Below are 19,861 nucleotides of genomic sequence, written 5' to 3'. Positions count from 1 at the left end.
TTTTACCTAGTATCCAAACTAATATGAGTGGTAGCGTATATCACCAGAGTTTATTGCTTTGACTGAAATATTCACCAAAGTTTTTTTTATTATTTATAAAGCAATTTAATTTGATAAAAAAGAAAAAAAAAATTTCTACATTTCTAAAGATTGCTATAATATCTCAATAAGGGAGACTGTCTCTGATTATAATGCAGGGCAGTTGACATGTGTTAGATAATTCACAAAGCTAAAGATCAATTATTATCTGATTATTTATAATTTTGATTAATCACAAGTTAGTAATTAATCAAAAATACTTTTTTGCTGTTTTTTTAACTTAATGGATAGAGACAAAAATTAGGGTTTTTTTTGCCGCTTTTTAAAATCATGTGTATTTCTTTAATATTTCTGATTAAATAAAAATGTCTGTTATAACATTACAATCAAAATAATACAGAAACAAAACATGTTAATAAAAAAGGGTGTAAGTATGATTGACTGCTGATTGTTCGACAACTAATAAATAATAATTGGTCCTGCTCAGTAGAAGTTATCATCTAATCCTAACAAATACTTACCTAAAATATATTAAGAAAACTTTGTTTTGAACAGAATAAACAAACATTTTATAGAACCTTTAGACTTGAAAGTCTATAGATTCTATAAAATATAATATGCAGCATTAAATGTAAAGATAATGATTGCTCTGAGATAAAACTCCCATCAACAGAAACCAACAAGTTTGAGTAATTTACTTCAGAATCAAATTCAGTAGAAAATAAAAGGTCAAAATCTACTTCAGGGTTTTTAACTTCCCCTGAGTCTATAAAACTAGACTAGGATTGACAAAATCCTTTAATATTACAACAAGACATTATCAAAAAATAGCTACAATTGAGTAACAGATTCCATTTGAGCATTATGTCAGCTCTTTAAGAAGTGTTACTAATATTTTGAAATTCCCAACAGAGGCTAAAAACAGACATTTGAAGCAATATAGGGAGTATCAAACTCAAAAATATTTTGAAATTAAAAGTTTTCCTAGTTTTAGGTTTATTTTTTCTACAAAGATGTGATGTGCAAAGGAGTGAAAAAAAGAATGTGGGATACAGTTGTGCAGCCAGCCTAAAGCAAACATTAAAGCTCGAATGTAAAAACTACTAAAAACCTCATTAAGTTTTTTTAAACTCCATTTTAGATTTTTGTCTGACTGTACCACTGGCTTAATAATACATTTAACTATTATTTAAAGTATGGGATTATACCAATACTTTGAATTGAGAAAGATGTAAAATCACTACAGTTATTCTTGTCCAATTGTTTATCCTGTCTTCCATTTTTCCAGTGTATGACATTTTCACTAAATATCAAGGAAATAACTTCCAATAAATGAATTTATGTTTCAAATTTAAACAAAATATTTAAAACTATTCCTATTATCATTAAATATGATAATTAAGTTGTTGTAACATTAAAAAAAAGCAACTAATAATTTAATCCATTTTAAAATTTAAAACAAACTGTATTTAAATTTTTAGTCTTTAGTTAAAAAAGTTACATTTAATTGTCACTATCGCGATTCTGAGATTTACACCATAAAAGACACCCACACCAATATTAATAAGTCTTTCAACTTTGATTTATGGTTTCAATAAAAAAATTTAGCAATATCAGTTTCTCTTTTTTCTAGTTACATATATTAGATTTCCTGAGTGTATATCATAACATTACATTTTAGCCCTTAGTATGATTAAAAAATAACCTAGAAAACGGTGTAATATTTAATTACTTGTGTTTCAGACTAAATTATGTATTTTCTGTCTGTGTTAATGAGAAAATGGCTAACTAGTAACTAGTAAGCATAAAATTTTGAAAAGGTCAAAATTACAGGCACAATTGTTAAAACTGTTGTAACTATCCTTAGTCCTCTGTACTTGTAGATAATAAATTTAGTAGGATAAAGGCGCCTATTTTTAAAATAGAAATATTTGACAACAATTCAAATTGCTTAACTTGAAGAAAATAATGATATAAATTTATTTACAACTTACTGGTCAGAGTTCAGGACTGCAGTTTTAAAAGAGTCCCAATGATCAAATAAGCTAAAAAAATACTCAAACAAAATAATTTCTTTAATTTTATTTAATAATTTTCAAACTTTATTTGCCAATTATAATGTCATCCAAATTTTTTTTTGTAACTTTTTATGGAACAAGCATTTATCTTTTAAAACTTGTTTATTTTATGTTATGGTGTAAAAGGTATTTTTTTAAATGAAAAATTACCTTTAACACCATAACTTAAAAAAAAAAGAAAGAAAGAAATTTATGGATACATCTTTGTAGACATTAAGGAACAGCAGAAAAAAATGAATACCTTCCAGATGTTTCAATGCAAGCAACAAACACTTCTTCCCACTTTTTTTTTATATCATTATCAATAGAATGGCTTTCATTTACCATAGATAGAAACTCTTTCAATAGTTCAAATGCTCTAATTATCAAAAAGTGAAAGAACTTGGAAAATCTACAGAACTTTAAAACTTAATTATACTTTAATGTTTATTCTATTTAATTAAATTCTTAAAATCAACAAAATATGTCAATAATTTTTAAAATTGCTGTTAATAATCTAAATGTAAAATATTTCTATGGAAGAATTTTAACATGAAAAAAAAAAAAAAAAAATCACCGTTTAAAATTTCCAGATTCAGCTTGTATTTTTGCACAATAATACAAATCAAAGTCCTTCAGTTTAGTGAAAGAACGACGTTTTACTTCTATTATGTCATAAGCATTCTAAACCAATAAAAAACAAAATTAAACAATCCTTAACATAGATCTCCTGCAAAACAGTTTCTAGCTCTTTTTTTAACTATCAGAAAATAAAGGTGTGATACAGTTTTTGTTTATATCAATATCTGTGGATAATTCTATATGAAAGGAGAATTTCAATTTAAGACATAATTTTTTTTTTAAACTTACACCACTGATCCATCCCACTGAAACTAAGGAAGATCTAATAACAAAACTTAATCACTTGCAATTACAAATATGTCATTTTAAAATTTAGCACTTTTTACTCTTGTTTGGGCTTCAAAATGTTATATCTTTAATTAGACTTTTAATCAAAAAACATTTTTAAGTGTGCAGAACTCAAAAATGAAATCAGAAATTAAAGATTTCAAACTTTTCCAGTAAAAGCAAAAGAACTGTCTATGGCAGAATATATTCTTGGTGTTTTAGATTTTTACAATGTAACAAATTAATACTATATAGCAAAGTAATGCTCCACTAATTCCCAGAAAACTTGGAAGGATAAATCATTAAATTCAAATTTCATAAATGTTGATTAATATAGGAACAACTAATTTTAACCATTAAGTGAACAAAAATGATTGAAGAAGAAAATTTACATAGAGTATATTTATATTTAAATTGAACACCCTGAGAAATATTTTAATGACTTTAGGAGTGTACTTTTAACTATTGTTTTTTTCTTAAATTAGGGTCATCTATTGTAAACTGATATAACTTAAATTATTTTTTTTGACTTCATTTTTGCATTCTGAACATTTAAAAATGTTGATTTTTCAAAGTTTCAATTCAATTTTTCAAGTCTGTATAAAGACAAACTTTTTAAGGAGGTTTTTGTAAGAAAACATTAGCTCCTTACCTTACAAATGAATGTTGTAAAACTAATAAACCTGATATCATCTTAATGAACTACCTAGCTAGGTTACCAAGCATGATACTATAACAAATTCTTTGACAAATCAACTTAATCTACTATAGACATTTTTGACTTTTAAAAAAACTTATTTGCTTCAATGTACAAGAATTAATACTCTATTTTCAAGTGCATAAAACCAATTTAATTCTTACATTAGCATTGCTGTTAGTTTTTTCTAGGTCATTTAAAGTGATAAGGGTAGCTTCTATACCAGTCTGGAAAGCCTCCCGTGCTGCATTTGATAAATTCATTAATTCTAGTTCTTTAATCACTTTTATGCGTTGTCCTAAAAAAAAAATTTTAACTTGATAAACCCAATCAGGAAATTGAATAATGGTAAATTTTTTATGATATTGAATAGTATTAAAAGATAAAAATACTGGTACATATAAAACAATATTTAAAAAACAATATTTAAAAAACAATATTCTTTATCTACTTTATTCAATTCTTTCTTATATATTTTTTCTCAATACTTTCTTAAACTTTTTTTTTTATCAACTATTTCTTAATTTAGAGATAAGTGAAGCTGAAATTTAAAAGCAGTCCATTCTGAGAAATTAAAAAAAAATTATACAAAGCCATTTGTAAACATGTACTAAAGGTTATCAGGAAAGAACCAAAATGTTTTTTAAAAAGGTACTTTTATGGAATTAGACATACACAATTTTTTTCTAAAAAAATTAACACTACTTTTTACATTTTACATTTGTTATGAAAAATGCAAAATTTTAACATTTTTTTTTTTAAATAACTGTTACATTAAATTTGCATAATACTGAAATACTAGTATTAATTTTCTGTCTAGTATTGAGTTCCCTAAGCCAAACAAAATTAACCTAATAAATGATAAACATTTTGGTTTAAAGACAATAGAAATAATTTAACAAGACATGAAATAATAAAATTTGTATATACCAATGGGTGATTCACTCTTTCTGTCCAGAATTTTCAATTTCTCTAAATATAGCAAAACAATAATATTCAATAACAAATTGTTGTAAGAACATCTTCCAGTAGAATTTGCTTTGATTGCTTAAAGTATTTACTTTATAAAGAGATTTTTGTGATTTTAAATGTGTAAGCAATAAATACAGTTCTGCATGGTAATAATATATAAGGTATTAAAAAAAAAACGGATTTCTTTTTTATTTTTCATTCTGCTAGCAATTACTTACCTTTTAGGTCTGTTGGTCCAAGGCTCTTCTTTAATCTAATTACAAAAAAAAAAAATTTTTTTATTTTTATGGATATAAAGTTATAAAATATGTAAAGGGTTGGCAAGTAATTGGAAAAGTGAACTTAACTATTACATCAAAATTATATAAATTGTCTTAATATAAAATCATGATACAAGTTAAGACTCATTACTTTATGTGATAGAGCTAAATAGATAAAGGAAAAAATCCAAAAACGAAAAACACTATAAACACCTCTCATCATTGTTTCCACCATTTTCTACATTCTTAAATACACCCTAAAATTTAAAAAATTTAGTCAACTGTTCGTTTTAGTGAAAAGAGCACATTAAGAGTGTTTATCACTAAAAAGACACTAAAAAGATGTAGCTGAATAAGGAAGCTAAATAAACCTTCTAAAATCAAAGTTACATATTTTGTAAGACAGGAAAAGTATACCAATAACTATAGACAAGCCCTATTAAAGATAAAATCACAAAGAAAAAGAAAAATTAAGCATTTTTTAGCATAGCACAGCTATGCTAAACTTACAGCTGTTCTAATTTATTTTACCTAGCATACTTTTTTTTTCTCAGTTATCATAGTAATCAAAACTATTCAATCAAAGTAAACACAATTTGCTTTTGAGAATGTAAAGTAAACATTTTGTGAATAATATTTCAAACTTTCTTAATGATTTGTCTTATATTCTATATATATAAGACTTAAACCAATTAAATTCAACAGACTCAAACATTAAAAAAAAAAACGAAACTTCAATTTTAAATACAAATAAAAAGTATCTATATTTGTACAAAAATTTAAAAGCCATTCTGTTGTTTCTATTGTATCTACAGTTTTGCTGAATGTTGCTATATTATCATCAAAATAATTACAAAAAGCATTTAACATGAAAAATGATAAACATCTGAGTTATTGAAACCTAAAAGATTCAAATGGAAAAAATTACTAAAAAAAAAAAAAAGAAAAAACCTGGTGCATAAACCGGCAGTTTTGTCTTGAACATTTTCCTTTATTCCAAAAATCATAGCAATACCCAAGAGGTGCGTCAGCAACCCTTGCCTACAATATCATATGATTATATGGTATATGGTACCTGAGAAGTTATTTAGTCAAAGGAAAGAATTTAACATCATTAGTAAAAACAAATAAAAATAACAAGATAAGTTTCTTGTGTTAAGTTTTACACTACATTATCATTTATACTATTTATTGCTTTCAAATATGTTTAAGAATCAGGCAATTTGTTTACTTTAAAATTCATGGGAAATTACATCTAAACTCAATATTATACATCTCTCATTCTTGTAAGTAACTTTCATAAGCTTATTTTACAGCTTTGATAAATCAATCTTTCAAAGAAGCCTAAATTTAATTAAGATTTTGCACAGGGGTTTGAATTAAGAAATTCAAACTTCATTCATTTTAAATAAAATGAAATGTTTACAACTAATTTCAATAACTACTTTAAACTTCATCAAATAATCTTAAAACAGAAACTTATTGTTTTATATAATTAACTAAAATGGATTTAATGTAAAGCATTTTTGTGAAAAAAATATAGATTAATTCATTGATTTAATTATGAGTTGTGATTTAATAAAATAGACAAATAATTGTAGCAACAAAGCCATCTTTTAAACTATTACTTTAAATTCAAAAAACTTAGACATACATTAGTAGAATGACCATAAGGCTTTTCTCCTTTTTTTCGATAGTTGTCTTGAAAAGATTGCTGCTTGAAGTGTTTTAACTTATTTTGGTTTATATCAAGCTGAGTTGGCACACTAAACATGTGTTGAGATTGCTCATTAAGGATTGAATCAGCTTTTTCCTTTGGGCTTAAAAGCAACTCTTTTTTTTCTTTAAAAGAATCTGCTGGTTGATTCTTGGAAGGATCAATTTGTTGAACTTTAACAGTACCCATTTGTTGAATAATATTATCTACAGGTACAATATTGTCTTTAATTTCAGGAAAATCAAACTTTTTCAACTGCTTATTCTTATTTTGAATAATCATGTTTAAACTTGCACGCTTTTGATATTGCAGTCTTGGTTTTTCTTCAACTATTTTGTCAATAGAGTTTCTAATATTGCTAATTTTCTGTTTTGGATGCCAACCATTTATGTCAATTTCTTCATTTGTTTGTGGCCTAAAAAATGCATATATTTAAACTAAGCAATCACATTTTTTTCATTAATGAGGAATAGTAACAAATTAAGTACAAACTTCTTTGTCAATTGTTTAACCCTTTAGGTACATTTGATGAGTGAGAATCATCATCAATATGAATAACCAATGTTACAGATGACAAGTCTGACTGGTCATCAGAATTTAACACATACATGGTGTTTTTCTTGTATTAATATGCATGCGCATATATTGCCCCAATTCACTAACACTATTGGTGCCCACATAACAATTAACTAGCGAAAATAAATTTGTTTCAAAATGTTTACATTTTCATTTTTATTTCATGTATATTACCCAAAAATGATGGAAATAAAACATAAAGTTTATGATAGCAATAAGGATGTAGAACTTATTAGTGATTACAGTGAGTTGAGAAACAAATGTGATAATGATAGTAGTAGTGTCAAATTACCAGTCATAAATGTACAAGACTGTTACCAAAAGTGATGATGAACCTTCCAATGAAGAAATCCAAGAAGATTAGATTTAGGAGAAAAGAAAATTTACCTGATATAAAACAATTTTCTGAAGTGGAATCAATCAAACATGTCTACAGAAATTGCACAACAATCCTATGGCTTTGAAAGTGTTACAAAAGGTTCTTACTGAAGATTTGGAGTATTACAGTAGAAGAAACAAATAGATAAGCCAGACAAATAACACAACTTTTGGTGTCTTAGACATCTCACCTTTTTTAGAGAAATTAGGGGACAAAGATTTCAAAAATGACATCAGTTTTTTTCTATTAGATCATATCATGGAAATAAGGTATATATAATTTGATGCCATATGCATGTATTACAATGCTATTAAGTATGTCTAATTATAACACAAAAAATGTCAGTTACACACACACAAGAAATCTTTGTTTCATCGTTAATATGACGGAACTTCAAAGGTATTATCCACCAAATTTAGCCACTCATGTTGCTGAAACCATGCCTTTCAGATTTCCTGTGATGAAATGTTTGTGGACATTCACAATGTATAATCTAACAGTAGTCTGCCATCATATGTGTACCCCATCATCCAAAGTACCTTTCTTCCATCACCCTTGGTGAAATCTCTCACTCTGCTCATCGCTAACATCACCAAGGCAAGTTGGAAACCAATCCAAGTGACTATGGAAATAATGGACTTTAATGGTCATACTGCAACCAAGAGCAGAAAAAGACAGAAGTATATTCATCATGAGTTCCACATAGTTAGTTCCACATGATTTATGGTTCCCAAGGGAATTACTGACAACCAAACTAAATGAGGATCAAGCTGCTGTCTAGCTTACCTCTATGGAATCCTCAAATCATTGATCCTTCAGGAGTTTTCTGATTTGCAGTTCATCAAGTGTAACTGCTTTCAGCCTCTTCATGGTCAGCAATGAAAACATTTTACATATGTACCTGAAACAGGCACCATCTTTACTCAATGCTTTAACGAACTGTTTCATCAAATCCAGTTTAATGTGCAGTGGTAGTCTTTTCTTGGTCAACCAATGGCTTTGCAATAATATTTTTTGGCCCCTTGCCATGGTTTCTTTTGGCAGTCACTATCTTCTTATCCAGTGCTGCTGTTTATTTCAACTGTCCAAAAAACATATATGAGAGTTTAGTATATCCTTAAAGCTGTATTTTATACTGTCTATAATAATGTTCTTTGCACATCTTACACACAATATGAGATGCCCAAATTAACACTGGTCCCCTAATTTAACTGTAAAATAAACTAAATACGCTTTTGTAACTAAGTCTTTATTCAGATTCTGGCAGAATGTGTATTAACAAAAGATGAAATTTTTGCATTTTCATGATGTTGCTATATAAAAAACTTAACTTCAAACTTTCAATATATCACAACACTTAAATTACAATAGAACAAATTTTTCATAAATAAATTCAACAAATAATGCATGTAATTCAGAAAAAATATACTGGTAAACTATGGTCTGTTAATATAAAGCAATGATAGAACCGTTAGATCAGAAAAACTTGAATATCTCAAAAACTAGACTGATAGCAATAAATTAATGGTATCATTGATATCTGATTTAAAAATATAACTAGAATCTGTTAAAAAATTTCAGGCACCAGAGAAAAATTTTTTTTGTTCCCCAGCGTAATAGAAAAGAAAATATTGCTAACAGAAGAAATTGAATTTTTATGTTTCTTGTAACTTCAGAAAAAATTAAAGCATATATTGCATTATGCATTAGAATGTCATCATTAAAAAAATCCAAATTACATTTGTATTGGTCAAAAAGAAATGTTATAAATACCCCAGTGTTTGCAAACACTATACCACATGATAGGCTTTTTGATATTTCAAGATTTTTACACTTTGTAGACAATTAAAACTTGAATAAAGGTGACAGAACTAGGAAGATTAGAGGTTAAGTGGATTATTTAAACAATAGATTTACTTATCTTTCTGTCCCAGAGAGTAATGTATCAATTGATGAGTCTCTGATGAAGTTCAAAGGCTGATTGAATTATGTTTAGTTCAACCCTTTTAAATAAGAATGGTTTGGCATAAAGTTTAATAAACTCTGTGAATCATCTTCAGGTTATTACATTTGTTTCAAAATTTATGTTAGTAAGGATAAAGTGCAAGTAACAGATTCACCTACTTCTGACAGTGTTGTCATGGAAGTGGCACAACCAATTCTAAACAAAGGTTACACCTTGTATTTGGACAGTTGGTGTACATCACCAGTTATATGTAAATTTATTACAACAAAACAGGAATGTAGTTGGAACTGTTCAAAAGAACAGAAAATATATGCCAAAAGAGCTTGGTTTGATAAAACTAAAAAAAGGAGAAATGAAGGTGCTATCATCTTGTAGGTTTTTGGCACTAAAATGGAAAGTTAAAAAAGTTGCTTACATGCTTACTACAAAATATTCAAAATTTAAATTAGTAGATACAGGGAACCAAAAAAAGAAAAAAAATAATTTTGAAAATATCATTAAACTATCATGCATTGTAGAGTACAATACCAGAATGGGTGGAGCTGATAAGCGCAATCAAATGCTAGTGTGCCTCCCTGTTATGAGAAAATTTCTAAAAGGATATAAGAAAATGGCCTTATATCTGTTGGACATGGCAGTTTTCAATATAACATTCTCCTTATAAAAATCAATTCCTTAATTAGAACAGAGATTGTGCCTTATTTTATAGCAACTGCTGACCAATTATTGGTGCAAGTGTCTTTGCTGAATTATAACCATTGTGGGCATCCCTGAACTAGCGATACTCAACTTTGTTTACAGGCAAACAACTGCAGATTTTTTCTGGAGAATATTTCTCCAACCAGCTCAAAGCAGCATCCTACAAAAAGATGCTACATGGCAATGTAAATGATCTGAAGTACCTTCACATCTACCAAGCTGTGTTAAAAAGTTTCACACTGTTCAAAATTATTTATCTTAATCAATCTTGTATATATTTACTTGTTTTCTGAATAAAATTATATTTTGGTTATGTTTACAAAATATATGTTTTCACCATGATATTACACTAAAATTAAAAACGTTAAAAAAAGTTCAAACAAATCAGGACTCAAGGGCTTAAGATAAATCAAAGTTTATTATCACTTTATATACATTCAAAACACTATAAAAGGTGTGACAAATTTATATTTATAAATTTGCTATTAAAAAAATGATGTGATTCAACAGCAGTTTTGTATAACATCTTATTGGGTTGAAACAAAGTAATAGAAGGTATGTAAGATATTTAAAATTTTTATGGAATCATATGACACTCTGTTTAGATTATTTCAAATTTGATTTATTTCAAATAACCAATATAGAAGTTTGCACTTTATTTTTTATTATTCATTTTTAATAGGAAAAACAAAAACAAACAAACAAAAAAAAACACTAATTAAACAAACAATTGCATGAATTAGGATATTATGATTATTTTTTAAAATATAAACACCTTTTAATTCCAGTCTTCTGTACTTTTTTGGAGCTTAAAGAACTAGTATAAAGAAAGAAACAGATATCACTCTCTTACCAAACAAAACTATTGTTAGATAAATCAAATATACTCTTTAATTTTTACAAAAATTAATTTATTGTTTTTTATCAATAGAAAAAATCTTCCTTGAGGTTAAAAAACAATTAATGCTTTTTGAAAAAAACTTTATGATCATAATACTTTTCATAATATATATTGGCACCAAAATCATATTTGAATTTTATTTTTTACAAGTTTAAAAATGTTTTTAAACAGATTTGGTCTTTTGATTATATAAAAATTCTCAAAACAGTTTTTAAAAAAAGTTTATGTATTTTTAAAAATATGTTAATCATTCAAAAAGTAAAAAATATAAAATGCTGCACATAACACTGACTTGTTTTTTATTCTATACCACTTCTATAATTGTTTAAATGGTTCTAAACAAAAACTTAATCATTACTTGTACTATCAAACATTTAAATAATTTTAAACAAAAGTGTTATCAAAGCATTTTGAACTAGATTTTTTTAATATTTAATTTGAGAGTTTTCTTAAAACTTTTGTCAATATTTTTGGGAATATTTTAATGTGTAAAAAAAGTTCATTTTTATATAACTAAAAAAACATACTTGCTGTTAATTGGTATTTTGTTCCCATTTAATTCTTTTAAATCATCATTTAAATCTTCTCTATCTTCCTCCCCAAAGATTGAAAGTGTTTCATAGTCTACATTTTTATGTGTCGAATTAGGTTCTGACAGTTGATCTTCATCTTCTTTTAAAATTTGTTCTTCATTGATACTAAATGCTAGTGATGACTCAATATCCTCATCCTCATTTAACAACTGGTCTTCAGATAAATGTACTAGAGGATTTTCAACTTTAGCAAATAGGTTTTGTCCAATATCTTCACCATAACTTGATGATTTATTTATATTTGAATTTACTTCAGATAAATTGTGTTTTTTTTCAAATCCAGAAGTAGAAATAGTTTCAGCAGTAGAATTAGGAAACTCACAAACAGCTGTTGATGTAGATATTAATCGATGTGTTGATATCCTCCTGTTATTTAGAGTATCACGCAGATCAAACACCTCTTTTTGATTAATAGGGATTTTATTACGACTTGGTGCAAGTTTCTCAATACTCACTTGACAAGGAATACTAGACATTTAAAGCTATTTAATTTTAAATTATATTCATATCTTTTCAGCAAAGTATGCTGAAAAGATATGACTATAAATAATGCAATTAATTATAATGTACTATCTAAGAAACAAAAACAAACAAATAAAAAGATAATAATAATGATACTCACACATTAAACTTATTCGAATTAGGGTTTTTAGAGTATTCAACTGGTTGAAACATGACTCTAACCTCAAATTAAAATAATAAATGATTGCAAGCAATAATAGTCATTAAATAATACATAAATACAGTTTTTTAAAAATTAATTTTTAAAGAAACAGCTGTCATTTATGTTAACAAGAAAATTAAAAAACTTTTATTTAAACGACAGGTATTAAAAAAAAGAATCATTTCATGTGAAATCATCCACACAATTTTAAAAATGTGACCCTTAAAAATAGATTTTTTCATTTTTCAAACTATTATTTTTGTTAATATATTTGCAATAGATATTCAGCAAAATCATAAGTAGGTGGCCATGTAAACCTTTATGCCTACCCAGCAAAATATCTGCAAGCTACAAGTTTGAATGGTACTATAAAATCAGTAACCAGCTGTTAGTGATTAGTCTAAAAACTCTACAATTAATTATATTAAAACTTTGGAACAGTAACTTTGCTTGTTCTGTTGCAAGAAATCACTGTCTTTTATAATGGTGGTAGGATCTTGTAACAGGTATAGTTTTAGTTGCTACAAATCTTTCTATGAGAATGGTTCTGATTGGCTGTGACACATTTTAAGGTAAAAAATCAAAGTTTATTCCTACAATGTTTTCAGTGAAAAAATGCATCAAAAGATACGGGGTGACAAGAAAGATGGAGCTATTATATCTGACATGTAGAGGAAATTGATAGGGGATAAATTGCAGCTTTGCTTGACATGCTTCTTGGTAGTGGGCATTCTGCTATTGCTTTGAATTTTTCAGGATCAAGCTGTAAATGTTTCTTACTAATTATATTGCCAAGAAACTTAACTTGAGTTACCCAAAGCTTTATTTTATTTAAGCTGAACTTGATGTTTCTTTCTCTAGCACAATAAAGTAACAATTGAAATGTCTATCATGCTCTAATTTTTTTTAGCTGCAATCGCTAGGTTGACATGTATTACAAGAATATTTGAATGTCACCAAAATTTAATTCAATTATTTCATAGAGAGTTTGGCACACATGATATGCTAATTAGCATATGGTTGAATTTGTAATGGTGATAGGGGGTGTTTGGGATGCATTATTTGCAACCTTGATATGGTAGTTTCCATCAACTCAACCTAGACCAGCAAACACATCTCAATATTGCTTCACTATGGCCAATCTAACTATTGCTATACTAATATTTAAAATTTCAGACAAAGAAATAGTTTAACTGCAGTAAGATGAACAACAAAAAATTAGCATTTAATTGAATTATTACATTTCTTAACAGTCATGTTGCAAATCCCTTGCACAGGAGTGAAATTACTGCTATAGGATCTCCTTGGGGAAAGATATTAATACTAGTATAGATAAACAACAATATGCCAAAAAGGTTTAGCAGATTTAAAAAATCATGCACTAAAAGAAAAAAAAGAAGCTGAAGGCCATCTGAAGATTTACTATGATAAATCAAGTAAATACAAAGATTCATACTTGCTGTCTATCTTTAACCCTAATAGCCTTATCAGACATCCATTATTCTCAAACATGTTTAGCCTTGATTAATTCAGGTTTATGAGTCATGGGATCATTATTTTTAACATATTTGATAAAAGTTTTGTAACAACTGCTGTTACTTAAACAAGAATTGCACTTGGTTTTTACAAAACTGTCTTTAAAATTATCATTAATTATTTAGCAGATGTAATCAGTAAGAATACTTAGTACAATATATGTTTTGTAAATATTAACACAATTTTCAATTGAAAGTTTAAAGCTCAGTTAAGGAAGATTGAGAAAGTCTAAGATAGTTCTTTTTTTTTTTTTTTGTTTAATAGAATATTTAGCAAAATAAATAACAAATAAATTGATGTCTCTCATTTTTTAAAGACTCTTGCCGTTATCGCCTAAGACATTTTACTTTTATCTGATATTTAGGCCAGTAATTCATGACTTTATGAGCCCTTACCAAAAGCTTTTATTTTTTCATGTGAGAGAAAGTTCTTATGACCTCTTTTACAGATCAAACTGATTTTATGTTACTGAAATAAAAACTATTGTTAATTACAGGATGCTTGGTTCTGGTAAGACTCTTACAAACAATTTTGTTATATATTACAGTGATTTTTATTTATATAAAAACTTTCGAAAAATCAATATTTATAATTATTGAAGAACACTAGAAATGTTATTTCAAAATAGGAATTAAAAATTTATACTCTATAAGGGTACAAGATTAGTGCAAACACTTTCAATTATGTAAGCGTACAAGCAAGTTTTTAACTAATGGTTACAAGTAATTTCTATATTTTCATTAGATTACTTCAGTAAGAGAACCTTTAAAGGTAACTCAAGGATCCCTTTTTTCATTTATATAGACGGTATAGTGAAAATACCATTATATATTATTGCAGGACAAAAAAAGAGAACTTGCAACATACTTACTAAAAAAAACTTCACTTTCAAGCATAATTTAAAAAGGTAAATTGGTTGTTTCTTCCCTTTTTCTTTCTAGCACATTGTAAATCTTTATATTAAGGTAAGTTAGCTAATAAAAAATAACAGAAAAAAAAAAAAAAGCTAAAGCATGTTACGAACAATTCATGTTACAATGAACAATTATAAAATATATAAAATGAACAGTACTTTTTTAATGACTGAAACCTGTTTTATAACAATAAACAACAAAAATTAAAAGTTATACATACAATTGTGTGTGTGTGTGTGTGTTTATGTGTTTATATATATATATATATATATATATGTATGTATGTATGTATGTATGTATGTATGTATGTATGTATGTATGTATGTATGTATGTATGTATGTATGTATGTATGTATGTATGTATGTATGTATGTATGTATGTATGTATGTATGTATGTATGTATGTATGTATGTATGTATGTATGTATGTATGTATGTATGTATGTATGTATGTATGTATGTATGTATGTATGTATGTATGTATGTATGTATGTATGTATGTATGTATGTATGTATGTATGTATGTATGTATGTATGTATGTATGTATGTATGTATGTATGTATGTATGTATGTATGTATGTATGTATGTATGTATGTATGTATGTATGTATGTATGTATGTATGTATGTATGTATGTATGTATGTATGTATGTATGTATGTATGTATGTATGTATGTATGTATGTATGTATGTATGTATGTATGTATGTATGTATGTATGTATGTATGTATATGTATATATATTTATATATATAGTTAAATGAGTTGGCATGATTTATTCGTTTGCGACACGCGGAAAGTTTAACCCTTTTACTGCCATATGGCAATCACGAACTTTTAATAAGAATTGGTAAAAGAAAAAACTTTTTTTTTATCCTTTGAAACCTCACATCAAGTTCGCTCTCAGTTGTTTTGAAAAATGGAATTTTTCTGATCACGCAACTGTTAAAAACAATTAAAATTTGCTCACGCCTTGAGTGACACATCCTCATTAAAAATGTTGTGTCCCTATTAAAGATAATATTTAGTAAATTTAGTTTATTGTTGTGGCTTTTTTTTGTTTTAGTTAGTTTAGCTGTTTTAGTGTATATATATATATATATATATATATATTCCAAAGTGTTTTGGTAGGGAGTTTAGGCAATTTTTATAGCCAATGTAAATCTTTTTTATTTAAGATGCATCGGATTCCTTAATATATTTTATTTTCAAAATGGTTTCAACCACTTCTGTAGCTTATTTAGTTCCAAAGATATTCGTGTTTTAATATTTTCAATTCATATACATTTTATGAAATATTTCCTTAAAGTCTCTCGTTAAACTTTTGGCACCGAAAAAAAAATTTTTTAACTTTTTTTTTTCTTGCGTAAAATGTTGCGTTAACAATAAAATTTTATTAGACATTAAATCGTAAATCCAAATTATTTGAACAATTCATAAATATAATTTTTTTCAGGTTAAGGAACATGTACTATTAAATGGTCAACTAACTATAGAATATGCTTTAAAATTGTTTAACACAAACTAAATTTTTAAATTTTTTTATTTACAATACGTTAAGCGTAACAAAATAATAAGCGTAACAAAACTTTGAGGAGAATTATAAATTTAAATTTTTAGTCATAAGATAAAAAATGTTCAAAACTTTCGGACAATTTTTATCTTATGATTAAAAAATCTTTTGAAGTTATAGCTGTTGCTATTAGACATATTTATATAAAGGTGGGAATTAAATGCTTTGGATTTTTTTCCTATGTCTATTTTTTTTTTTGGATAAATGTGGCTGTATATCTAGCCATGTTTAATATGGATACGCAGAACAGGTCTACATATCTAGTCTTGTTTAGCATAAAATTTTGCCGTTTTAGACAAGATATCAAAGATCAGCAATTCATACCAAGACTTCACCAACTTAACTTACTGCAGTTCACAACATCCATATAATCAACATTAGGAAGTTATATTTAAAATGTTTTCACTCTTTAAAAGTTACATAGTTAATTATTTAGCTCTATATCGTCATTTCCTTTGGATTTTCTCAAAATGTTCATTTGAAGTCAAATGGCAACTAAATTTGTTTTTAATTATTACCATTAAAAAAAAAATGTTTTTTTTTTCATTTTTGCAAAAAAATTAAATAAAAAATTTTATCGTGTGTTTATTTCGGTGTTCAGTAAAGGGTTAAGAGGTCAGCCAATTAAAAACATTGTACAGTTTAAAAGTAGAGCATTGTATTATTTATTTTCCAAATATGTACATAAAGCATAGTCTATAGAAATATATTTCTATAGACTATGCATAAAGTTATCGGGAAATAACCCAGCCAACATTGACAGACGGGTACCGTATGGTTTTTAACTGGGCTTACGGGAACGGGATTTAGAAGGGTTTGTGTTCTGGTTACCAGACGGGTCCCGTACGGTTGAAAAATTTAGCAAAAATAGTGATATGGGCCGCATGTGGTGATTATAAGGGCTAAGAAAACTGGGATTTTTACGGGTTTCCCATTAGGGACCCATCTGGTGAAAATAATATGCGGAAAAATCTATGCAATCAGACCGTTTTCGCCATTTGCAACTTACCTTGTGCAAAAAAAGTTTTTACAATATAACGTATAAATTAAAGTTATAATCGCTTTCTCAATTCATGTTTTTTATGAAACTCTATATAAAAAGTTGTTATAACTATTTTTATTTTTTATATATAAATTTTTCTCTTTTTCTTTCTTTAGTAAAAAGTTGAAAATTTTACAATGTTTTACATGCAATTTGAACAATAAATACTTTAAAGAATTCATTAATATTTACGTTTATGAAAATTAACGCCACAAGGAAATGCATATTGTGAGGGCGGTGGATTTTTAATTATTTTTATTGTTATATTATGTTTTCTTCTTTTGCAGTAAAGGCGAAGGGGAATGGGAAGGGGAATGGGAAGGGGAAGGGGAAGTTTGGGTTTAGTGTTATTGTTGGATTAGGTATATGGAGGTTGGGAGCTAGGTTGATGGTCTGGGGAGTATTTGGTTAGGAAAGGGCTAGGTTTGGGTTGTGAGAAGGTATATGGAGGTTGGAAACAAGGTTGGGGGGTTTTATTAAATGTTTTCTATGTTCGGGCCCTCAGGTAATATATTACGGCGCGGCTATGGTAAGGTGCGCGGTTAGAGCATCATACTTTTTTTAATAACAATATTTAACGCATATAGTAATAACAATAATATTAATAATCGAAATGCAAACAAAAATACTTACTACTGGTTCTTCTTCTCTTACTTACTTTTCTTAACAAATATTCTCAAATATTCTCATCAATATATATATTCTCTTAATATTAACTCATGCAAATATCAATAAATCAATACAGATACTAACACTTATTTAAAGTTACTCAAATATCTTTTCTTACCAATTCTTCTTTTAAAATCTTCATAAATTCTTCTCATAAAATTCTCTTTGAATCTTTAAAATCCTTTTCTCATAAATTCCTCTTTTAAATTTCTTAAAATCTTCTTTTTAAATCTCTTTAAACTCTTTTCTCTTTAAATCTCTTAAAATCTCTTTTAAAACTCTTTTCTTATAAAATCTTCTTTTAAAACTCCTTTAAAACTCTTTTCTCATAAAATCTTCTTTTCAATCTCTTTTAAATCTCTTTCCCTTCCCTCTTCTTTTCTTTTTAGCTTTTTATAGTTTTTGGTTGTTTATCGTTTTGCAACTTATTCATCATTTATTTATATGACAGGCTGAATAAGTTTTCCGCGTGTACGTCTTTTCTTGGTTGTTGTTATTTTTTTTACTTTCTCTTTTCGCTATATCGTTTATTCATATGACAAATTCAATAAGTCTCCGTGTGTACGTCTTTTCTTGGTTGTTGTTATTTTTTACTTTCTCTTTTCGCTATATCGTTTATTCATATGACAAATTCAATAAGTCTCTGTGTGTACGTCTTTTCTTGGTTGTTGTTATTTTTATTCATATGACAAATTCAATGAGTCTCCGTGCGTACGTCTTTTCTTGGTTGACTCACTCTTTTCTTCGTTCCAATGTTAAAATTGAAAACATTATCATTTTCCCTCCTCACATAGCTCCATTCTTCGAAAAAAATCGTCCCTTGATTTTTGATACAAGGATAGTTCAATTGTAAGTGATATACGTATAGTGTTTATCGTGTCTAGCTTTTCGAGATTTGAGGTTGGCCTTGTCTTCTATTCAAGTAGGTTTCGAGATTTGAGCAAACTTGATTCGTGTTTTTTTTTTTTTTGTTTTTTTTTTTTTTTTTTTTTTTTTGTTTTAAACCGTTTAAATATATTCTTAAATACTGCAATAATATAATGTCGTGCAAATGCTTTCAATTTCATATACTTCAATTTAATATACTTCAATTACATATACTTCCAATAAAATTTCTTAATGATACAACAGTTAAATAAAAATCTTGAAAATGTAATGTGAAAAAAAAATGGAAAAGAAAATAAACAAATCGTCTCAAAAATAAAATGGCTTAGGCACTGAGTAGCAAGGGCTAAAACCTGAAAAAGTGCCTTGAGAAAAGTTAAGTTTAAAAAGGTGAAATGCAAAACCCAATTAACTAATTTAAACTTCGATGCTGCATTTCACACAAAATACTGTTCGTCCTCGTCATTGTCATTTGTTTGTTTTGTCTATAGTTAAATACCCTAGCCGTAAAAGTTCTTGTTTTAAAATGTAAACCTCAGTTAACGGACAGTGAACGAATTTTTGTTGTAATTCTTTGTGTTGCTTACAGGTGTATTTTGTGGGTATAGAGTATAGATGGCAAATGTTACTAACTTTTTGAATGGGTAATTTAAAAGTATCGTACTGTAGATGTATTTGTTCTAAATCAAAACACTTTAAACCTAATTGTTGACATAGATTCTTTTCCAAGTATCCCCCCTTGTAATAGATGGTAGAGTACCCAGTAAACATCGAACAGTTGGTAAGTAGTTGGCCCGATCCTAATAACCAACT

At 27.3% G+C, this 19,861-nt stretch overlaps 1 protein-coding gene across 42 annotated transcripts in view; it reads right to left on the bottom strand.

Moving 5' to 3' along the window:
- Positions 1-19,144, bottom strand: part of LOC145199581 (uncharacterized) — a 33,175-nt gene extending 14,031 nt beyond the window's left edge. For 9 of the 42 annotated variants that reach the window (XR_016450450.1, XR_016450452.1, XR_016450453.1 and 6 more), the window contains exons 1-13: positions 18,282-19,143; positions 12,388-12,449; positions 11,700-12,233; positions 11,047-11,088; positions 6,589-7,066; positions 5,886-5,975; positions 5,148-5,191; positions 4,893-4,927; positions 4,633-4,674; positions 3,867-4,000; positions 2,674-2,780; positions 2,359-2,475; positions 2,034-2,084 (exon numbers count right to left, since the gene is read on the bottom strand). Coding sequence is in view for 8 of the 42 variants with exons in the window: in XM_090080906.1 (XP_089937032.1) it covers positions 2,034-2,084; positions 2,359-2,475; positions 2,674-2,780; positions 3,867-4,000; positions 4,633-4,674; positions 4,893-4,927; positions 5,148-5,191; positions 5,886-5,975; positions 6,589-7,066; positions 11,047-11,088; positions 11,700-12,233; positions 12,388-12,449; positions 18,282-18,305 (1,760 nt within the window). In the remaining 34 variants the exon portion in view is untranslated. Of the gene's footprint in view, positions 1-6; positions 63-1,247; positions 1,343-2,033; positions 2,085-2,358; positions 2,476-2,673; positions 2,781-3,866; positions 4,001-4,632; positions 4,675-4,892; positions 4,928-5,147; positions 5,192-5,885; positions 5,976-6,588; positions 7,067-11,046; positions 11,089-11,699; positions 12,248-12,387; positions 12,450-14,836; positions 14,940-18,281 lie in introns of those variants that run through there. The other 33 variants (XR_016450472.1, XR_016450471.1, XR_016450473.1 and 30 more) reach the window with 26 other exon arrangements.
- Between the last annotated feature and the right edge of the window lie 717 nt (positions 19,145-19,861).

The sequence above is a fragment of the Hydra viridissima genome, unplaced genomic scaffold, assembly GCF_058129835.1.
Source record: "Hydra viridissima isolate aposymbiotic clone 2 unplaced genomic scaffold, HvirCarnegie_v1 scaffold_3, whole genome shotgun sequence".
In the NCBI taxonomy this organism is placed as follows: Eukaryota; Metazoa; Cnidaria; class Hydrozoa; order Anthoathecata; family Hydridae; genus Hydra; species Hydra viridissima.
Note: the sequence above shows the minus strand (reverse complement) of the source record. Positions and strands in the feature narration are given on the sequence as shown.